Genomic DNA, 22,312 nt, shown 5'->3' on the forward strand with positions numbered 1-22,312 from the left:
ACAAAACTGGGAAATGGCTCCTTTTCCTTCCCTTCCTCCCCCTCCAAGAGCTCTTTTTGCAGACTCAGCATTTTCTCCTGCCAGCTCTGCAAGAAAACTTCTGGCAAGCTCCATAGGAGGCTGCCAAAGCCCAGCCCATGTCTGTAGGAAAGGTGCAGATCAAGTGTTTCAAATGCCTTTTGGACTGGCATGATTATCCCAGTAAGGGCTCCTATTGAAGCCATTTGGAGCCAAGCCAGCTCAAGCAGCTCAGCACTCACACCAAAACTGCTGCTGTGGAGCTGCCAGGGTTATCAAGGAAGAAAATTTTCCACTGGACTACCTCACCTCTCCAGCAACAAGTGAGAGAATATTTAATGAGAAACAAGGAGCAAAGGAAGCATGATTTCCTCAGCTCCTCAAAGACCAGGTAAGTCCTCCAAAAGGTAAACCAGCCAAAAGGAGCTGAGGTCCAGATGAGCATTAGATGACAAGGGACACTTTGTTCAGTCTAGCATTTCATTAAAACTCATCAATAAGCAGCACTATGAACTCCCACTCACCAGTTTCAAAGCCTGATTACGTTCTTTGTCTGAAGTGGGGCCAATGTCACTGTGGTCAAGTAGTAGACAAAGGAAGTGAGGGAAGGAAAAACTCAAAAGAAACACCTTTCTACACAATAAAAGAGCGGCACAGAAACTCAAATTTTCTTTGCAAGTCACAGGGTGAATCTCTGTAACACTTCATGAATTGGGAAAGACACTACCTCCCAGCATTTCCAGTTAAGGAGCCCATGGGGAAGGCAGGGACTGAAATAATTTACCAGTCTGAAGACAATTCCTATGGCAACAGCCTTAAATTCAGAAACAGAAACTGTTCTGGACACTTGTAAAGTGATAGTGAAATCTGTGACACAGCCCCAGCTTGTAACAGAGCAACCTCTTTCTCTACACATCTACTTAATTCATAGAGGATTGTCATCATCCATCAGGACTTTTGTAATGAGTAAAAGAACCCAATAATCCTACACAATAGCTGGAATTATTAACATCTGTCTTTTGAAAAGTGACATCATGGAAGGCTGAATGTCTTCATAAACAGGAAACACCAAAGAACACAGACATAGAAAGAAAATGCAAATTAAAACTTTTATTCTGGTGAAGTGTCCAGTTGTACAAGTCTTTCAGAGCAAGCAAGAGCAGCCTTCAGTGCTCACAGGGAAGGTGCTGTTGCTCAGCTGCCCAAACAATCCCACATACAAAGTGAATGTCATGATTCTGAGATGTTACACCAAGTTTCAGGTCCCAGATGCCAAACCACAGCCCTGCTTATGCATTTACACAATGGGAGTGAACCATGTTTAAGCCATGAGTAGTGACTTATTGAAATGGACACATTTGTCAGCCGTAAATATGACTCAGGCTCAGTAGCCCCCTTCTCATTAAGCCTCCTCCAGAAAAACTCTTCCATTGTCAAATAAAACTCCTTTAAAGGAAATGGAGGAAGGGATGGAAAATTCCAGGAATCCTAAATTAAGCCTTTGTGTGAACTCACACAAAGTTGACCTTTGCCATTGGGATCCAGCAATTCAAGTGTGGCTACTTTGGAAACTGGATTTTGGATATGAGATTTCTGGAAGATTTCTTACTCCCAAAGCAGTTTAATATTAACCCATTGCCACAGCTGGAGGGAGAAGGGTCTGAAACAAACTTTAATAATCCTGCCCCATTCCAGTTGTGCTTTGTACACTGTTAGAATGAGGTAGGACAGAAAACTCATTCACTTTTGGCACATGCTTGGGAAAAGTACAGTCTCTACTCTGGCAAAACAGTAGGGTTAAAATAGAAGAAAAACCTTAAAAGTGAAGTTTAAGCAATAATTTTCCTAGTCAGCATCCCCACAGCCTTACCTTAGGTGACCTTCAGAGCAGGTGACTCTGCTTACAGTATGACAGTATTGTCTGGCAGTGAGAAATCACCCCAGAAGTTAGGAAATCTCTCCAGGGTTGAAAGAAAAAGAATCCAAGGGATGAGTTGGCTTCAGGCAGGCACTGCTACAAATACACTCCAGAGAGCAAGTGCCTCTGGGGAGATGTTACATTAACAGATCTACAGAGAAGGCACAGCTATTGATGAGGGGGAAAAAAGTTATTCTTCTCCTGAAGGAGGACTGAAAAAACATTTAAAAATCCATGGAACTCAAACCATGTGAGTTCCATTCTAAAACAGGAAAAGAGGTAAGGAAAGGAAACAATGTCACAGCCTAGGAATCAATAAAATTTGAAACTTTTTTCCAGACAACTCATCCTCTGTAAAGGATGTGTTATTGTTCTCAAAATTCCTGGAATCAATTGTTTAAGAGGGGGAAAAAAAAAAAAAAAAGAGGACTTCATGTGGTTCAGCAACAGAAAGCCACTTAATACTATTTACAGTAATGAACATCAAGAACTTTAATTAAAATGGAGTGAGCTAAATAGAGTGTATAAATGGTAGTAAGAAAAAATAAAAAATGAGGTAGGCTATTAAAAAGAACTGACAATTAACACGAAAGAACAGCACATCATAAAAGATACCTGTAACAGCTATTTAACCACTCAGACTGACACAGTAAAATACTTTCAGCTGCCAAATTAATTTGGGATCAATTAACAAAATCAGAAAGTAATCTGAAACACAGAACAACTTCAGCTAACATTCCAGTGCACAGTGTCAGGGTACTGCACAATTTTACACATTTAATAGGTTTTGTATTCCTTGCCTTTCAGCTGGTTCAAAATAATTAATTGCAACTTATCACTTTTTGGGGTATTTAGCAGGAAAGGTAAAGTGCACGTCACTAACCTTCAATCCTAACATGGGATGAGCACCCTTGTGATCTCCAAGAACTTGTTCAGCTCAGAAGTGCTATTAAGGAAACAGGTGGGTTTAATTCAAGTTGCTGTCTGGTTTAGCAGCTAATAAATAATCTGGTTTGCTACTGTTTTGAACAGGTTGTCAGGGGAACAAGACACTGACCAGAGCAGTGACTGTCTGCTTAAACTGAATGCTTTTTGTGAATGCACTGATCTGTGTCAGAAATAAACCCCCTAAGCTTCAGTCTGATGGAAACTGGAAGGAAAATGCAGACTATTCATGGATTGGATACTTGCAAGGGAGGATGGATTGTTGATGTAAGGACATCCCTCACAGAATGAGCAATCCAGTAAAGTTTGGGAAGTGACTTGCTCTGCTGCGGGTTGAGTTTTGCAGCAGTCCTCAGTCATAAACATGTTCAGGACTCATGGTCTAGATCCTATCCTTGGAAGTTTTAAAACTTTTTCCATCTCATCATACAAGACTGATACTCTGGAATCAAAAGGAAGACCAAGCAGCACATATCAGAAGTAAAAAATGCATATTGCTGTCTTTCAGAGTGACAATGTATTTGTGTCACCTGTGTTTCCAGTACAAAACATTATCAGACTGCTCATCCCCATTCTGCCACACAGGGAGCTCTCAAGCCCCAGCAGCCTTAACCAAAAGAGTTAAGCTTGGACTATTGCAAAAGCAGCACAAAGCTGGCGTTTTCATGCATGATCAATTACCAGCTTGTCTTAACAATTGCTGTGCACACCTCAAGCCTAGGGCAGTCTTTACTCAGGAAGCAGCAGGAGCACAGCACTGTGACTTGCTCAGGAATTGGAGGGAGTCCCTCCCTTCTGGCAGAATAGCCTGTTGTTCACCCATCCTGTTGGGATTCAGAGCTGTTCAGGAGGCTTGCAAGCTTCTAGAAGCACTGCAGCATACTTTCAGGAGCTGCTTATAGAAACTCTAACTCAGCTATGCAAAGATTAGGTTGTATAACTAAAACCACACCTGGAATCAAAAGTCAAAGCACTCATCTCCAACCTAGAACTCCTGGAGAAATCTCACTGCTCCTGTGAGCCAGGTGAAACTCCCAGGGGGTGCTTTGCCCTTTCAGCCCTTCCTGCTCTAAAATACATGAGTAATAAAACAGTCACCCAGTGGCCTTGAATAGCAAACAGAGTCCACATCTCCATTCAGGGACCATTATTCTCCAGGGCTATCTTTTAGCATAGACTAAGGAAAAAAGCTTCCTTCACCATCCAAACAGCCCCCACATCCACCACAGGGAACTGACTGGAAAACAGCATTTCTGTAGGTAAGCCTGAAGCCATTCCTGCTTCAGTCAGGAAACAAAGCCCACCTAACTATTTCTGTCCTTTCTGTGATCCAAAATGCTTGGGCAAATGCAATCCAATCAGCATCAGTCCTTCCCCATCCTTTCAGCTGTGGCCCCAGCTCTAACACAATTTCAAGACACTAACCCTATTAGAAGCCAGAAAAGCTTTTACAGTACTTGCCTCCCAGATGGAGATTTAATTATATTATCCCCTGGACTGTTTAGATGTTTCATAATGAATGGACTAAGGGAAGCAAGATTTACATTTTTCTTAAAAGCAGTTTTATAAACAGATCTCCTGATTTTAATGTAGCTTTATTTAAGCATCTGAACATCAATAAATCCAGAGTCCAGTTAACATTGTTCATGGTTTCAGCATATTTAGTATATATATATATTCCATATCTTACATCTGATGAAGAGAGCCACACTGTGCCTTATTGCCCCAACATCCACGGGATCACCACAATCCAGGTGATAAGCCAGGGCAGTGGCTAGCAGATTGTCAGGAATCACTCTGGAGCTGGATGTAGCTTCCCCCTTTATACACATGGGAGGCCTCCAAACTTCTCATCCCCCAGCTCGCAGCACTGCACCTTGGAGCCAACCTGTTGGTCTGATGCAGAGTGTTACAACCAGGACCTGTAGGTCCAGGCACCTCCTCTTCCTTCTGATGGAAAAATGAAGACCTTTGTGTCCTGGAGGCATCTTAACCACTCCACCTTAAGGACATGATAATCAGTAACTGTTACACATTATCTGCCTCTGCCAGCCCAGAAGGTTGAGGGGTTTTTTGACAAATGTGACCAAACAGGTCAAACTTGTTTCAGTAAAGGCTGCTCTGTTTCAGGGAGTCAGAAGAGTACAGTCCACAGAGGATTCTCATTCTCCTCCTTAACACTGAGGGAATGAAAAGGGAGGAACAAACAAGAGGACAAGATTTCTTTTCCAGCACCAGGTTCAATCAGCATTAGCCTCTTATTTAGGTCAAAAGGTGTAACAGGAACTGACAGCTGTTAAAGTGAGGGGAACAACAGAAGAGAACAATCAAGCAGCTCTCTAGACTGCATCCATGAAAAACACTGGCAGAGCACTGAACAACTTAATTTAACAACTTAATTTTGGGGGATGGCAGAATGGGGGACAAGAGGTACAGAGGAAGCCCACATTTCCTCTTCAACCCCATGAGGGGCCCTGACACACTGGCCAGTTGTACATTTCTACTTGATATGCAACAAAACACCAGCAATTAAAAAGTAAATTGGAACTAAAAGCCAGAAGCAATTCAATGCTTCTGAGAGAGTAGATTAGACAGTCCAACTGCTTTTTATCCAGATCTCCCACCTGCACTATAATCATCCATTTCAGAACAGGCTAAAGCTCTGGAAGTGTGTCAGTTAGTGCCTCCAGGACATCAGCTGGAGAAGGATGCTGTGATCTACTCACCCAAACAAGTGACTCGAAACCATTACAGTAGTGCAATCTTAAAGGTTTGGTTCCTTCTCCAGGGGCACAGGAGAAGGTGGGGAGTGTGCAAAGGGGAAAAGAAAATTAGTAAAAAAAAAAAAAAAAAAAAGTTCTGCCTTCAAGCAGCTGCGAGATGTTTATCTCCCAAATCCTAACACCAGCATCTAGATAATATCAGCTGTCTGTGTCCTATCCCACCCCAGTCTGGGGGCTCACTGACTGAACCTGAGTCCGAGGGGAGCAGTACCAGCTGTCACAGAGATGGAGGCTCTAGAGGTTTCCTTGTCTCTTGATCTTTGCTTGCAGGACACTGGACTCCCTCGGCCCCTGACACATATAAGCCCTATTAGGAGCAATGCAGCAATCCCCACATTCATTTTCTCCTCCATTCAAAGGTCATTTCTCCTCACCAGCACAATCCACCTCACCCCAATTCCTGTTCAGAAGAACAGCAACACCTCTAATTCCCCCTGGGCCCTGCTCAGAGGCCAATTAATCTGTCTTGATCCTCATCCTGATCGCAAGCCCTCCCCATCCTGCAACTGAGGCAAGAAGCTGACTCATTCAGAGTCATGTTTGTCAAGTACTCCTTGGCCAGTTTGATAGTGATTGGAGTGGAGAAAGGGGAGCATCTGGGTGAAAGGGGACTGAAATGGCCTTTTGCTTCCTTCTAGTTGATCAGAGGCTTTCCCCTTTTCTCGGGGGTTCAAGCTTGCTCTTTGTCTGCCCTCCACAGGCGCTCTTTGACTTCCAAGGGCAGGGTGTTGAACAGGTCCTCCTCCACCACGAGCCCACTGCGTTTCAGCAGCGGGCACTCTCCCAGCTCCACAGGCAAGCACTCCAGGCGGTTCCCTCGCAGCTCGATCTGCGACAGGTTGGTCAGCTCTCCCACCCGGGAGGGCAGCGACTGCAGCACGTTGTTTCCCAGGTTCAAGGTTCTCAGCTTCCTGCACTGGAACAGCTCTGGTGGGAGACTCTCAATCTGAAAAAAAGAAACCAATCATGGGCAAAGTCACCAACAGATACAGACACGCCTTCACAGGTGACCAACAAGCCAACACGAAGCTCCAAGGTTTATTGTCATTGTTTTCAATTGTCCACTTCTCCCTTGAGTGAGTTCCTGCTTTCTGAGCTTCCTGCTTTGGGTGCTCCCAATGCTATGATTGTATGGATTCCTCTTTCAGACACTGCATTAGTTACAAGTGATCACCAATGATGGTGGCTAAAGCAGATGTTGTCTCCAAGGCCAGGATCAGAGGACCAGAAACCAGCTTATAGCTGGCCTACACTGTCACATGCTTTCATCTGTAATGGCTTCTTTCCATACCAAATCCTTTATTGTGTCATTGGATCTTAGCTCCTTTGCTTTAAGATGCCATTCTACAGTTGACATTACACTGAACAAAGACTGGATTTATTCAGGACTTGGAGTTGGGCTGTAAAGTGACAGAGATTACATGGGTACAACCTCCTGGTCCTGAGAACTGGCAATCATCTTCCATCATTTCTGTAGGGCTGTGAAATGTTGCAAAGACTTTCTAGGCTCCAAGTCACAGGGGCCTTTTACAGTGCCAAAAATAAAACAACAAAGTCATCAGCTGTTAGCTTTCCCAGCACCACCTTCAAGTAACCATGAATCACTAATTTAGTAAGCCTTATTTCTAGCAAATCCTTGTAATAGTCCAGTCTTCCCAAAGAATTTCTTTCTATGCCTAAGGTTTAGCAAACACTAGGCTAGAAACTAAATACAGCAACTCAGGATCCTCCCCTTAATACAAAGTCTCAGCTTGGAGGCTGTCATTTGCCTTTAAAAGCAAAAATTACTTTTCTAAATGCAAATTATGTAGCACATCATTTGTGCTAAATTAGCCTGTAATCCATTCTGAAGGAGGAGGAATCTAAGAAAAAGCCAAGATGAAACCAGACCAATTAGAGACAATTCAATGCAGTCATTGTTACTGGTACTGGAGTGTTTTGCAAACAGCAACATATCAACATATGATCACAGACTCTTGAAAATAATAGAGTTATTTGAGGGACAAGTATTGGTTTAGGAAGGAAGCAATGTGTTAGAACAGCCTGCTTTCCAGAACAGGACAGCAGTGCCAGCCAACTCCAGAAGTCTCTACTTACTAAGACTGTTGAGCTAGGAAAGGACATTTGAAATAATTCCTGTTCTTGGGAAGTGGCAGTCTACCAGTCCTTGTGTTTCTTGCTGTCACCATTTACTGGGAGTAACCAGGCTGTAATTCTGGCTTGCCCAGGTATCTAGTACAGGCTGGCTGGTCCATGGGGTCCTCACCACCTTTTGTTTCTGAACCCACTGGAGCAAAGGCTGCTCCAGCCTTCCTGTTGCGTGGGGTTTTTTTTCCAGAGAGAAATGGGTGGTGCCACACTGTGCTGCAGGAAATGGAGCTGCCTCTAACTCCACTCACCCAAGAAATGCTCCACCCCAAAACTGCAGAGGATATACTGCAGATTAACCCTTGGGAAGCTGTGCTAGGAAGGTTGCCAGAAGGCAAATGTGCAGAATTATCTGAGTTCTGAACAGTAACACACCACAAAGTTTACCAGAGCTTCAGCCACCCACACAAACAGATGCATAACCCTCCAGTGCCAGGAAACCCCAGTGAGCAGATGTTCAGCTGGAGCTGCTGAATGACTGCCCCTTGTCTGCCCTTACTCTGCAGAGGCACAAGCTTCTAGACACTAACTTCAAATTATGACTGGAGTTTTAGGAAGCCTGTCTAATACTGAAATACACTAGCAATTAAATACTTGATTTGAGAGCACTTCTGTGAAAAGCCAAACCACACCCAAGCTGTTGTGTGCCTCTCACAAGCAACCTGGCAGTGTTCAGCCAGAAACAGATCTTGCCAACAGTAGGAAGGACCTTGATGTATGACAGTGAAAACTAACACTGCTCCAGGACAATCCTGCTTGGTCCCAGAAGAAACCAGAAGCACCTAATTATCTGTCTGCAATTTGTACTTATGTTAGAGGCTCTTTCAACTTAAGGTGATAATAAACTCAAAGGGAAAAAGTATCCCAGGAATTTGCAGACAGATCAAATGAAAGCTCCAGCTTTGTCAGACATGGTAAATGAAGTCTCCTTACTCTTAAAGAAAGAAACAAAGAACTAGACATGGGTATAGTTTGCTTTAGGCAAATAAACACCCACCAACACAAGCCAAGAAACATCTTATGGTAATCAGGCAGCAGAGCACACTTGGTCATCCTCTCTTATCTGCCCTGCACTTAGACTGAAACAAAAAGCACATGTTTACAAGACCAAACTGTGGAGTACTCCCTGCAAATTCGAAGTACTCTAAGGAAAGCTGTAAGCCAGACATGCATTCCCTACATGGCTATTCCCACAGTGTATGTACATGTCTGAAGTAGACAGGTTTAAGCACATAGTTTTAGATTCAGACTACAGTTTCTCAGATCTCCATTTAAGCCCAAAATCGATGTCAATCTAGAGACTACATGCTTCCAACTGCAGAGAAAAAACTGACTTGAAGGGTTTCTAAACAGCCTCTAATTGGCACTTGGAAGCAGCCTCACTGTTAAGAGAGGAAATGCAATAGGACAAAGACTCTTGGAAGACAGGCTTGCCCTGGAGCTATCTGCAATGTCTGGCCTTAGATAAACCCCTCAGAGAGATACAAAAGCAGTGAAAGTTGTATCCACAGACCATTGTAGCATGTTTAATCACACAGATAACAGAAGTGCCAGCACTATTTCCTCACACAGCAACTCAGCTCTTTGCTCACTTACCCTGTTGGCTGTCACAGCCAGATTCTGCAGGTTTTGAAGAAGTCCAACGTCTGGTGGTATAAAAGTTAAGTTGTTGTGGCTGAGATCCAAGTACCGAAGTTTTCGGCAATAGAAGAGCTGGGTAGGGATCTTTTCTATCTTGTTACGGTTCAAGTAAAGGCGTTCCAAGTTGGTCAGGTTGCCTATCTGCATGGGGATGTAGGCAATGTGGTTGTACCACAACTTAAGGCAAGTGAGACGATGTAAGTGCTGGAAGCTGATGATTTCCTCAATAGTCTTTAGGTTGTTGTCCTTCAGGTCTATTTCCTGCAGATTGTGGAGGCTAAAAATAGAGTGAGGAATGCGTTCCAAGTCACACCGGATGAGCTCAAGCTCTGTCAGGTTGACCATCTTCTTAAGGCTGTTGAGGACAATGAGCTTGGTGCCCTCATTGTTGATGGAAAGCTTCTGAAGATGGACACCAACATCTGTCACCACCTGTGGCAGTTTGGTGAGGTTACTCTTCATCCTCAACACCTTCAGCCTCTTCAGCTCCCTCAGTCCATCTATCACAATGTACCGGTTGTTTTCAGCGCTCAAATTCCCTGTCAGGTGAAGCTCCTCTAGTGTCTTGAGGCTATAAATCCAAAGAGGAATCTCCTTAATGTCTGTGAACTTGATGTGGAGAGATTTCAAATTCTCCCTCAAGAAGGCAAGGGCTGGGGCCTCAATTTTGGCAGCTGTGTGGTAGAGCCACAGTTCCTTAAGGCTGGTGAGCTGAGCAATGCTGGGGGGAATAGTGACATCAGGGATAAGCTCCAGCTTCAAGACCTCCAACTCGATAAGGTCAAAGACTGTGTCAGGAATGCCACTCAACATGAAAAGATGCAATTCCAGCTTATCCTGAGAGTTTTTGGTGATCCTCTGGCGTAGTTTCTCCAAAGTCCACTCATTGTTGAGGTTCAGCTGCCGCAATTTGTTCTCACTCACCTCTGACAGAAAGACAGCAAAGCGCTTGGAATAGAGGGGGTCATACTGATCAATCAGATGGAGCATAAAAGCAAAGTCATTTTTCACATCAGGAATGTCACTGTAACTGCTCTCCTCCCGGATGGACTCAAAGGAGTATTTCTTAAGCGACCGCCTCAACATCCACCACAGTGTGTACATGCAGATCAAACCATAGAAAATCACCAGACTGATGTAGAAAGAAGCCAAGATTTTGAAGAGAGTGGCCAAAGGATGAGCACAGCGGTACATCCTGTAGCCAGTCAAGCTCTCAATGTCCACTTTACAGTCTACATCAAACGTTATGTTGTTGACATAGTACACAGTATAGCAAATTATGAGAATGAACTTGATTACTTTGATTATGGTCTGTCTCATGTACAGGCGATAAACTATGTCTCCCTCTTCCACATGAGTACGGAACTTTTTCACTTTCTCAAAGAGCGCTTTGGCTTGCTCACCTTCCTTTTTGTCTAAGACACCAGTCTCAGACCTGTCCACAATCCCTTGCTCAATTCGAGACTTTGTTCTCTGCAGCATGGGAACAGTGGCTTCCACATCCTCACTGACCGTGGAGGATTTCTTGTCCATGGAGCCATTCATTTTTCCAAATGCTGGTTTGGTATCACTCTCTTCCACCACCGTCTCAGACAATGCTCTCGTTGTCCATGGAGAGTCAAAACACTTGAGTAAAATAGACACAAAGTGCTCCAGCTTGGAGCTGGTCCTTGGGAACTTGAACCAGAAGTTGCTACAAGCCAGAAAGATGAGGGTATGTAGCAGCACCAGATAAGGAAAATACTTGGCAAACCAGTGAAGACGGTTCTCGTAACACACCGCATCCACATAGTTGTACTGGTGCCGGTCCAGATCGTATCGGATCCCTGTAGGCCCCGAATCAGCAGAGGGAATAAGACTAGTGTTGTAGTAGGGACGCTCCGGGGCTGCCACTGTCCATCCCCTGACAGAGTCATTGCAAGAGTCTTTGGTAACCCATTTACAGGGCAAACAAATCATTTTGTCCTGGGTGACCTGGAGCGTTCCTCCAAACACAGCGATCATCAGCATCACTATGGAAATGTAGTCCGTGAAGACGTCCCACCACGGCTTCAGGATGCGATAGGCTGGCTGAGTGTCAGCGAAGTAGCGCAGCTCAGTGACTGGAATCATGATTCACCTGGAAGCAAACCAGAAACAGCTTAGAGAGTTTGGTCCTGCTCTTCAAGAGGGCATGAGAAAACACATGTTAAGTGCTGGCATAGCAAAACTGGGATTAGCCGAGATGCAATTTCAAGTACTGTGAGACAAATCAATGAGGCTGCCTGTGAGTCATTTGCTACAGCCCAGACAGTGAAGTTTGTTCAGCCTTCCGTGACAGACAAATTGTCACAAAACCTCAGAACTAGTACTTATTGTTAGCATTCTGTGGGGTAAGACACTCAAAGAAAACTCACAGGGCAGACTTAACTCCTTGACCAGACCAGTGTTTGGAAATTTACTGTTTTATCTAGGGATTTTATTTCAGGGATGAAGGAATTTGCCAGCACTGTTAGAAGTGATAAAATCTACACACAGAGCATATTTATCATTGGTTTGTTCCTGCTTCTACATAAAATTCTGCAGATGGCTGGTTCTCAGATTGAAGGGGCAAGGAAAAAGATCTACATACAATACAGTTATGTTTCCTATAATCACTTCATTGATACAACTCATTATGACATTTGTAAAGCAAGCTGGAAAAGAGAAAAAACATTGCTCAATATCATGACTTTTCCAAGTAAGTAATTTTGGCTTCCTTCCTTTGCATTAATTCTCCAAGGAAAGATTAGCTACTTGCTTTCTGATAAATTCAGTACTGAAATGCTGTAGCAGCTGGGTTTTTGTCTTACTTCAGAAACAGAGGAAGGGGGAAACATACTTCCAAGAATTTGCTTCTCTGACCAACCTAGAGTTCATCCCAGCAGGGACTTAAGTGTCACAAAGGAAACCAAAAGGTTCTGGGAAGCACAGGCCTGATGGCAGTGCTTATTCTGTCCTTCAGACTTGCAGATGAAACTTTGAGCATGCTCTTCAAGACGCCCCAAAGCCTGAATGATCCATGGATAATGGAGCTCACAAAATTCCCCTATTTGACAGGTAACACAGAAGAACATGGAGTCACTGTAACTCATTCTAATGACAGTGAAAAAGCAGTAATACCACAGCATCCTTCTAGCAAAGTTCAGGAGCAAGACAAGCACTAGTCTTTCAGTCATTCTGAAACTCACAAAAAATTCAAGTATAAAGGAGAAAGCAAAAATTCAAGCATGCTACCCCAAGCCATAAGACTTCATTTGTACAGACGGTCCAACAAGTCCTGGAGGGCCAAAAGCTCAATATCACTGGTTGGGACAAAGCCTTCTGTGACAAGGGGGGGTACCCACACCACCTGCTTTGGTAGAATTCAAGTTTTTATTTTAAATGAACTTCCACCACTGAACTGCAAAGAAAGCCATTCTTAACATGAACTCAAAAAGCACTACATTCCCTAGAGACACTAAATACAGAACTCTATTCTTTGGTTTGCTGTTTACAACAATAAATGGTCAAATGACAGCTTTGGCACAGTGCTGCTTGGGAAAATTTCAAGGAACTACAAGTGGTAGACTGATAGATGAAAACCATTCCTGAAGTTTTTCCTTCTGCCCATCCAGGTCCAACACTAAAGCCAGACTGGGGAAATGCCATTTTCTTTTTGTGGGTAATTTTGAGAGGAAAAAGTGGTATTACCTGTTCTATGAATTCAGTAAAACAAGGAACATCAAATCTATTAATGATCAACCACAAAAGTCATGAACAAGGGATTAAAACAGAGATCTAGAGCACTGTCAGAGGAAAAAAATGTCCTGTAGGACTGCAGAGCCCCTGAGAAGTGGCTGACACATCTCTCCAGAAGGAACTGCACTAAACTGGGCAGGAGAATTGTACCTCCACAGGTAAGAGAGCAGGCAAAGCTGAACCTCTTCTGGACAGCACCTGAACAGCCAGAGCAGAGTGACAAGGTGTTGAAAGCCTCCCTCCCAGCCCTGTGACTACCCTGCTGCAAGCCCTAGGCAAGGCATTTCAGCTTCCTCCTTGGAATACATCTGCCTCAGGGAGAGGAGAGCCCACAAGCAAGATACATTTAGGAAAAGCTGTCTGTGAGTACTACAGAAATAATTGCAGGATAAAGCAGAAGTTCTCTCTACACACCGAAACACCTGAAATGAATCCAGCAGTTAAACAGTTATTCATGAAAGAACCTACTCCTTCTACTCCACATCAAGGGGAAAAAAAATGTTTATCTCTTTCCTCTTGCCTTGATACCACTTGTCCTAAAAGGTCCTTCCTGCTTCCTCCCCTCTTGGTAGAGAAACTTGCAGGAAATATCAGACCCTCCATTGTAGGATTATGAAACTGGGATGATGTCTTTTCAGGAACTGGGGTCTCGTGACATTTGCAAACTTGTGTTGTAGTGCTGGGTTTACTCATTTGGCACAATCCAGAAAATGCCTAATTCTTTCTCACAAGAAATGAACCTTTTGCTCACTTTGATTTGTAGCTCACGATATGTAGGAAGGAAACCAAAAAGAAATTAGCACAGCTGGCTCCCTAGTTCTGCTTACCAGTCACATGGGGTAGGAAATCCTACACTGTGCACTTACAAGACAGCTAAAAAAAAAAAAATCATGAGCATCCCTTGAAACCTATTACAGTTCAGTGTCAGCAATTAACAGGGTGGAGCAGGAAACCTCCTGCCTTCCAGGAACAATGACAGGGGCAATAGGGGAAGAAAAGAACATTGACGGCAAATTCCCACTTCTGGCAGCAGTGGAAACCTCATTCGAGTCCCAAAGAGGAACAATAAAACTAGGGGCCACCTTTGCAGGAGCTAGAATTTACTGTCTTATCTAACCTTATTCCCAGTATCTGCAATGAAAGGGAAAAGTACCCAGGAAAAACCTAAAGTCACATCCCTCCTCACCAGATTCCCTGTGCATGCAATTCAATTCTAACTCCGGATAGTTCTACATCAGGAGATGTATCTTGTCATCAAATGTCATCTTTATTTTGTGAACTCCATCCTGTAATGATTTTAGAACACGATTCTTGCTGCAACATTCTCCTGGATTAGAGCAGTTTTGCTGCTAGGTGAACAACAGCAAACTAAAAATCACATTCTCAGGGCACATCACTGTCACTCGATTTCCCAATGCACAGAAGGATTCTTCCCACAAGGACTGGGATTTCCACCACTCTATAGGGAGAAAACATGCAGGTAGATGCAACACCAGCTCTCCCAACATGGGCAGTAGAACAGAGGGATTTGCATGGAGGGTATTCTTCTGGCATAGGACTGGGAACAATCCTTGCACGAAGAGACCTGGCCAGAAATAAAATTATCTCCCTTGTGATCAAGAGCAAACCATGATCCCCAGGACCAGCACACTGGAGATTTCAAGTTTCTCCTCTTTTTAAGAGCTGGATTCCAGGATGCTTTGTCAGCAGCAAAATATTCACTGTGAGGAAGGTTTATCTGCCAAGTCCCTTCCAGCACATAACCTCACCAAGGGCTGAGCACAGAACACCTGAACCGAGTGACTGAGTTTATGGACAGGAACAGCTACAGAAAAGGAAGTTCAGTGTCAGAGCAGTGTTGGTGAAGAAGGATCCAAGCTCCTTTGTATATACTTCAAATTGCAGAGCCTTCCAGTTGGAGCTCAGGAATAGCCACATTTGCAGTGTAGCTACCTCTGCCACAGGAAGTCATCAATACTGAGATTCTTCAAGAGTGCCTAAGTTTAAGGACAAGATGACTTTACTAAATTTACATAAGCTGATATGTCAAAACTTCTGTCTAAACTTCTGTCAACTTACCACACAGTCCTTGAGCAGTCCCCCAACCCCTGCCCCCTCAGAAATGACTTTGTATTGGAGGGTTTCAGCTACATCAAGCAACACTACTTTGAGCTTCTCTATATCCAATAAAGAACCACCTCAAGACAGTTTAGAGCAGCAACATCTGAGATTGCTCAGTAAAATATCTGTATGCTAAAGCCCCATTGTTATATAACAGGATCAATTCAGCCAAGATAAATATGCTCCTGAAATATTTACACATTCCATGTTTGGCTACTACATACCTCTTCAGGGCCTGCAAATCCACCTGGATCCAGATCTGCACCCCACAAGGGACCATCCCTACCTCGGCCTGCTGGGCACAAATCTACAAGCCTCCCCACTAATGCTGAACAGGCTGTACCAAGTGAAGGAACAGCAGTTCCAAACTTACATAACTAGCCTGCCAAACCTACCCAGCCTTCAGCCAACCATAAGCATCACCAAGTACTAATCCTATGTTTTACCAAACACACCTGGAGGAGAAAGATAATCACTCATGTTGGAATAACAGGGACATTCTGAACAAACCACACCTACACAGTAAAACCAGTCAGAAACAAGATTAAATGCATCTAGCTGACAGACATCATGAAAGCAGCAAGTACCTTCTTAAAGGCTGACAGAGCTGAGAGCATGAATGCTTCCCACAAACCACAGGTATTAACAGAGTAACTCCTCAGTAACTATGCTCTGATTTTGACAATTCCTCTATCCAAAACCATTTTATTTCAAAAACTGAAGATTGACCTATTGTCAACAGACACCTAGCTGAACAGTACTTCAAATTCCTGCCTGCAGCTGCTGGCCAGCACATCCAGCTCGGGACAGAGTGAACAGAAACAACATCACTGTTCTGTTTCACCAGCCAGTTTGTCAGCTTGACTCATCATTGCTGAATACTTTATCCAGCCTCCTCTTTCCTCCTCTTTTCTGTTGGCCATTCTGTTACCAACAAAGCTATTGGCCAGAAAGCATTTATATGCACAACTCAAGACACATACAAGAATGCACAAACCCCTGATTTGAAGAAAATCCTCACATTTAGTCTCACTAAACAGTACTGGGTACATAGACGTGGATGAATTTTTATGTTGAATCTTGCAACCCTTTCGTTTTGTCTACACATATTTTTAATTACCAGTTGATTTCATGTTAAAATTGTGGAATGCAAAGCACAAGTCAAACCCTGCTGACAGAATTTCTTACCTCTCAGAAGCCCAGAGAAAGAGGGAGTTGTTCAGGTGCTGACAGCATCAGAGGTAGATAGAGGAAATAATAACCTTGATGCCTTGAAGACTACAGCCCTGATTATTAACGCGCTACAACACGTTACAGTAAGTTTTCAACAGAGCAGAGCTTCCCTCCTCAGCAAGCTGCCACCTGAAATCCTAAAGAAGGGCATGACACAGAGCTCTTTGTTCAAAAATCAGGAAATGCAAGAGCTTACTGTGCAGAAATGGGACTGGGAATTTATGTTTCTCCACCCCCATGTTTATTAAGTCCAGAATTAAGATGGGGGGAAAAAAAGGGAGGCTGAAAACAGAGCTGCTTTCAGGCACCCCTCAGAAAACCTTCCAAGCTCAAGAACAGCCACATGATCAACTGGAAAAGCCCAAGACATGAGATGGAACAACTGCAGTTGTTTTGTCCTTTGCTGCTTAGAACAAAACAGCAGTGAAGCCAGAAGCCAAAGCCCTAAATAACCATTATTCCTGTATCAGGCCCCTTCTGCTTTAAAAAGATAAACCCCTCCTGTGGGACAAAACATCTTCTGAGGCACAGAAATGAACATGATCACTAGATGATCTTTAAGGTCCTTTCCAACCCAAACCACTCTATGATTCCATGTAAGTTAAAAGGGTCCTTTATCATTTTGACAGGGTGGAACAGGCAGTGAACCCAACAGTGAAAGCAGGGTAAGGTGGTTTTCACAATGCTCAGCCCCACCCAAGCCACATGACACAGCAGGATGAAGTGAATCCACTGCATCACATTGTCTTTATTGAAGTTCATTAAAAACAATAATCCCCCTACATTAGGGGTAGTATTTTATCATCTTCACACCTATCCATTAATTGACTCTGTCAGATGCAAGACTGTCAGTCTTAAGCCTAGTGCAACAGCTCCTGTTTACCATCACACAACCACACGTGTCCTGACAAGTACAGGGAAGAACAGCTGCACCACCAGAACAATCCATGCTAGACTTAGCTCAGCCTGCCACATTTTCTGCCTCCTGACAGTGTTTTGCCCCAGCTGCACAGAACTGAGCACAGTCTGTAGCTACCAGCATCACTGACACTCGGGGCAGGGACTGTGTGCTGGTGTTGTAAATTTAAATCCATCAGATGACTTGCAACACTGATGTAAACCAGAGCAAAATGGCTGTGTCAGCTTATAAATTATGAATATACATGGCCACAGGCTTCCTATCCAAAATTAATTTTCTCTTTGCCATAACAAAAATGCTTCAAGGACAGGACATTGAACCTGTCTTGGAAAAGTACTACTGGCTTCCTCCAACAGGACACAATGAAGCAGTCCCTTGTGCTGCCTGACACAAGTGATTGAATTAAATCTGCTAGTAACTACTCAAGAAAACCAGACCAGTTCCAAGCACCTCACCAGATGCAGGAGGGGGCTCTTCAGCCCTTAACTCCAGCACCAAGAGCTGGAGGAACCAGCTGCTCTCAGTTCTCTGTGGGTAGACAGAGCAGAGCTTTGGCATAACTAACAACAGATAAGAAGTCAACACTAAATTCCATGTGAGTAAAAGCAAGGATAACTTAATTCACTGATGACAGACTGTCACAGCATGCACAAATCCATGGGTGTTACCACAGCTATCTTCCAGCTCCAAGAGATGAGCCAGTCAGGATAAGACAACACAGACAAGAGCAATGCAAGACAATTAAGACACCAACTATCAGCACACTAATATTTTGCCTCAGTCTGAACAAAGAGGAGCAAGTACATCGTCACACATTCCCTACAGGGCTTGCCCTCAGGACCACCAGCTTTAAAACTATGACTTCCAGCTCAGAACATTTTCTCACTGTATTAGTTAATAAAAAACAGACCTCTTCACCCTGCATCATCAAGGCCTGATAAAACCACAACTCTAAAGGAGAACCTGTTAACTAGTCCAGCACACATCTTTGCTGCGCACAGAAGTAGGCTGAAGCTCCAGGAGCAGCAGTCACTAGAGGAGCTTTGTAAAAGTAATTTTATAGCATATGTTAACAATGTTTGGTACACAAGGTAAGAGGAGCACTGTTACTTCAGCAAGGGAGCCAGGACTGAATTCACCTTTTAGTTTCAAAAGCAGTTTTACAGCAGCAGGAAGGGCAGAGATAACCCAGCTTTAGGAACTGGATTTCAAGTTGCAATACAAGACACATGCACCACATCAACTATTTAAGAAAAAAAGCTGCTTGGAAGCATTCAAGAGACACTCTCCAAAGCATGTAGACTGCTGAATGTCTGTTCAGTATTAGTGTGCATAGCCTAAACTGAGGCTGGGTTTGAAAACACTTGTAGAAATGCGTAAAAGGAGACTTGCCACATGGCAACTGAAGACTGAATTGTAACTGTTACCAAAAAAATAGCTGTGCACAGCTCCCCTCACTTTAATGAGCTCCACACAGAAATCCTAACAGACCCTTCTGCAGCACCACTCACCAGATAGTGCCCCTCTATTTTCTGAGATACCAGTTAAGTTCAGTTAAACACAAAAAGACTTGCTTCTGAAGTACTCTACTGAACAAAAACCTTCTTTAATATTTGGAAAAAGCACATGAAGGCTTCTAAAAAGCCAGCTCTAATCAAACAGCAATAATTTGATACATGTGACCTCCACAGCTTTTTTTTTTTTTTTTAACAGCAAAAGGGACCCCCAAACCACAGACCATCTCTCTTGACTGCCTGCAGCAGTTACTATAATGCAACCAGCTTCAGAAAGTCATCACTGGCTTCAGGCACTCACATCTCAAGCATGGCAACATTAGCTTTTAACACATGGCTTCTGGCATGCTTTAAGGAAATATTTATGCATGTTGTCTTTGACCTACAAGAATTAAAAGTTTTCAAATACCATGACAAAGTTAAAAAAAGAAAAGGGTCAGTGAACTGCCAGAACACCAGATGAGCCTTAGGGGTTTCTTCTATTCTGGAATGAACACACTGCACATCCCTGCTCAGAATACAGCCAAGCTGAACAGAATTTCCCATCCTCAAGATGGGCACAGAACTCTGCAATCCCTTTAATCACGGTCCCAGTGCAGAGCCAAGGAGGCTGGGAGATTGCTGCAACTGGTTTCTGCCATTGCCCAACTGCCACCCACACAGGTGACAGGTGAGTGCACTGGAAAAAGCTGCCTGGAGACGCCTATACAGAAGGACAAACATCAGCCCACGGGAAACACAAGGGCACCCACCAAACCGACAGCCCCTCCTACTTCTCAGCTGCATTCCTTTCAGGCAGCAGTCACCAGAACGTTTACTGAGCAGCCTCTATTTACTGTTAAGTGCAGTAACAAGTCAGGGTTTATGCAGCCAGGATTTCATTTTATGGGTGACTATATACTGTTAGATTCTACTTTTTACAAGGCTCAGTTCCCTTGTCATCTCCAAGCTGGTTAAGGGCTCCCAGAATTTAATTAACACTACCACAATTAGATACCACCTTAGATACCACCACTCTCCAACCAAACACCATTCCTCAATATCAATTATCTCATGCACTGGGCTTTGCATCTATGCTTAAGCAGGTCCCTGGTTTTTTTTTTTTTTTTGGCTTGACAATTTAGAGCTGGTCCAGAGCCCTCACCTTGCAGCAGGGTTCTGCTATCTGCACGTCAGTTCTCTGTGCTGGAAGTGGCTGATATTCCTACTTGCTGGATCCTGAGCGAGTGCTGAAGCGCTGCACTCCCCACAAGCCATGGGAACAGTTTCCCTGAAATGAAACACAGATTATCAGCAAAAGAGAGGGATTGAGTTCACAGAGGGACATGTAAAAGCTCAGCAAACACTATCTAAGAAGCAACAAACAACTCAGAGGGTCACTGGGAGCCAGAAAGAGACATGCTGATACCTAGAAATATGACAAGAACACTAGGAGCTAGGTAAAACTCAGCAGGAAGGAATTTCCAGCATCTATGATTCTAACAGAAGTTACCAAAAAGCAGGTGTTGCAGACCCAGCCAAAAGAGAAGCTGAATACTAACATCACTATTAAGTCCACACAAGTAGAGGCAGAAAAACAAATCATTGTCAGATGGAGAAAGAGATGACTTTACTGCCTAATTTCTAGTCTGAAAAGCCTAAACCACTTTAAATGTTACTATCAGGTATCAGAAAACACAGATCACACTCCTAACCACTCCAGATTCAAGCAACTGCCCCCTTCACTGACAACACGGATCTTCTTGAAGTGGAAGCAGTTTAGCACCATCAACAAAAATTACAACAGGGCTGGGTTTTTTTTCCTTGCTTCCTGCATGTCAGCACGGGGCATGGGAAAACAGGCAAGGGAGCAGATCCTTAGAGGGATCTCTCAAGCATCCAGCCTCCCAGCCATGTAGGAGAGGACTGCAGAACATCGGAGAGCGTTGTGTTAATAACAGGGAGAAATGAGAAAAGCCAGACATCAGTGGGAGAAAGTCCAACCCCGTAATGCTGAGTCCGAGGGTTCATTCCTCTTGATCCCAAAGTTACCATTCGGGCTGACAGATTTTGAAGCAACACCCTGCAAACCAAAGCTATTGCATTTTAGCCGTACCATAGTGCCGCAAAGGCAGCACTGATAGGAGAGGACTCTCTGACCTTCTCCCTGCTCCAGGCAATGAGTACCAGCCTCAACCCAGCACACCTCGACACCAGCCCCCGCCACTCCACCGCGGCTTTCCGGACACAGAAAGAAACATCCTCTGGGAGAAATAAATAAATCCCACCGCGCTTCCGTCCGCAGGTAATGAAGAGCGGCGTCCTCCCCTCGCTGGGGAGACACTGCGCACAGCCCGGCCCTGCCTCGCCCCACAGACAGGGCGAGGACCCCCCTGCCCCGGGCGCTGTGAGAGCAGGGAGGACGGGACACGGAGGAACCGAATCGCTGCCCAATTACTCAGCAAATCCTTCCTACTCGCCGCTTCCGAGCCCCCTCAGCCGCGCCCCTCCCGAGACGGTGTCCCACCTCATCCCCTCCGGGACATCACCCCACAGGGGAACACGTCCCCACAGCCGGCCCGTGGCGTGAGGGGAGCGCGGCACACCCACCTGCCCGCCGCGGCCGTGACGGGAACCACCGCACCCACCTGCCCGCGGCGCCCACTCTCCCTTACGCCGCTCCGGCGCCTTTTGTCCGCCCTGCCCGCAGCGGCCCCGCCCCGGATCTGACCTCACCCGGCCAGCGCTGCCACTATCGCCTCGTCGCACCGCCATCTTGGGGGCGGGCACGGCGACAGGGACGCGGCGCCATCTTTGTGCAGGGCGCGCTCCACGGGGGAGTGGGCGGGAAGAGCGGAGGGAGTGAGGGCGGCGGCGCCATCTTGGTGCCGGGCAGCGCTCAAAATGGCGCCAGTCTTAAAGGAGCCGAGTGCATTCAGCTGCTGAGAAGTTTGTGGTGTCTGAAAAAAGTGATTCACTGGTAGTTATTTTTTACTTGTCTGACGCAATGGAGAACACTGTGCAGCATAATTTCTTTTTCAATTAATAAAGGATGGTTCAAAGACATTAGTTGTAATTTTATTCGTGTACAGCAGGCGGTTCTAAGTGGTTAAGTGCAGCCAATTTTAACTTGTCTACACCAGTGATGTGTGTAACAATAAAGTAAGTGCATCTGGGGCTTTCTAGGAATATTATAAGTCTTAGCAACTTCCTGTAGCCACAGGCACAGGACCTACACCAGAGGAGCTGGGATCCCAGTGCCAGCACATAGGGCTGTAGACTCTTATCAGCCCAGTTCAATACCTACTTTTTTTTTTTTTAACTCAACACTAGT

General features: G+C 44.6%; 1 protein-coding gene across 3 annotated transcripts; it reads right to left on the reverse strand.

The window, feature by feature from the left end:
• Positions 1-4,460: 4,460 nt before the first annotated feature.
• LRRC8A (leucine rich repeat containing 8 VRAC subunit A) lies at positions 4,461-21,706 on the reverse strand. 3 transcript variants are annotated; one of them, XM_059865432.1, is made up of 4 exons: positions 21,627-21,706; positions 20,144-20,269; positions 9,409-11,572; positions 4,461-6,610 (listed from the first exon to the last, which is right to left on the reverse strand). In XM_059865432.1, exons 3-4 carry the CDS (start codon positions 11,563-11,565, stop codon positions 6,335-6,337), a joined length of 2,433 nt encoding a protein of 810 aa, XP_059721415.1. In that variant the 5' UTR covers positions 11,566-11,572; positions 20,144-20,269; positions 21,627-21,706; the 3' UTR covers positions 4,461-6,334. The 3 variants fall into 3 exon arrangements, with proteins under 3 accessions (XP_059721415.1, XP_059721414.1, XP_059721413.1); XM_059865431.1 differs by having other exon boundaries at positions 21,589-21,706; XM_059865430.1 differs by lacking the exon at positions 21,627-21,706 and having other exon boundaries at positions 20,144-20,833.
• Between the last annotated feature and the right edge of the window lie 606 nt (positions 21,707-22,312).

Source organism: Haemorhous mexicanus, chromosome 21 (assembly GCF_027477595.1).
Source record: "Haemorhous mexicanus isolate bHaeMex1 chromosome 21, bHaeMex1.pri, whole genome shotgun sequence".
Taxonomy (NCBI): domain Eukaryota; kingdom Metazoa; phylum Chordata; class Aves; order Passeriformes; family Fringillidae; genus Haemorhous; species Haemorhous mexicanus.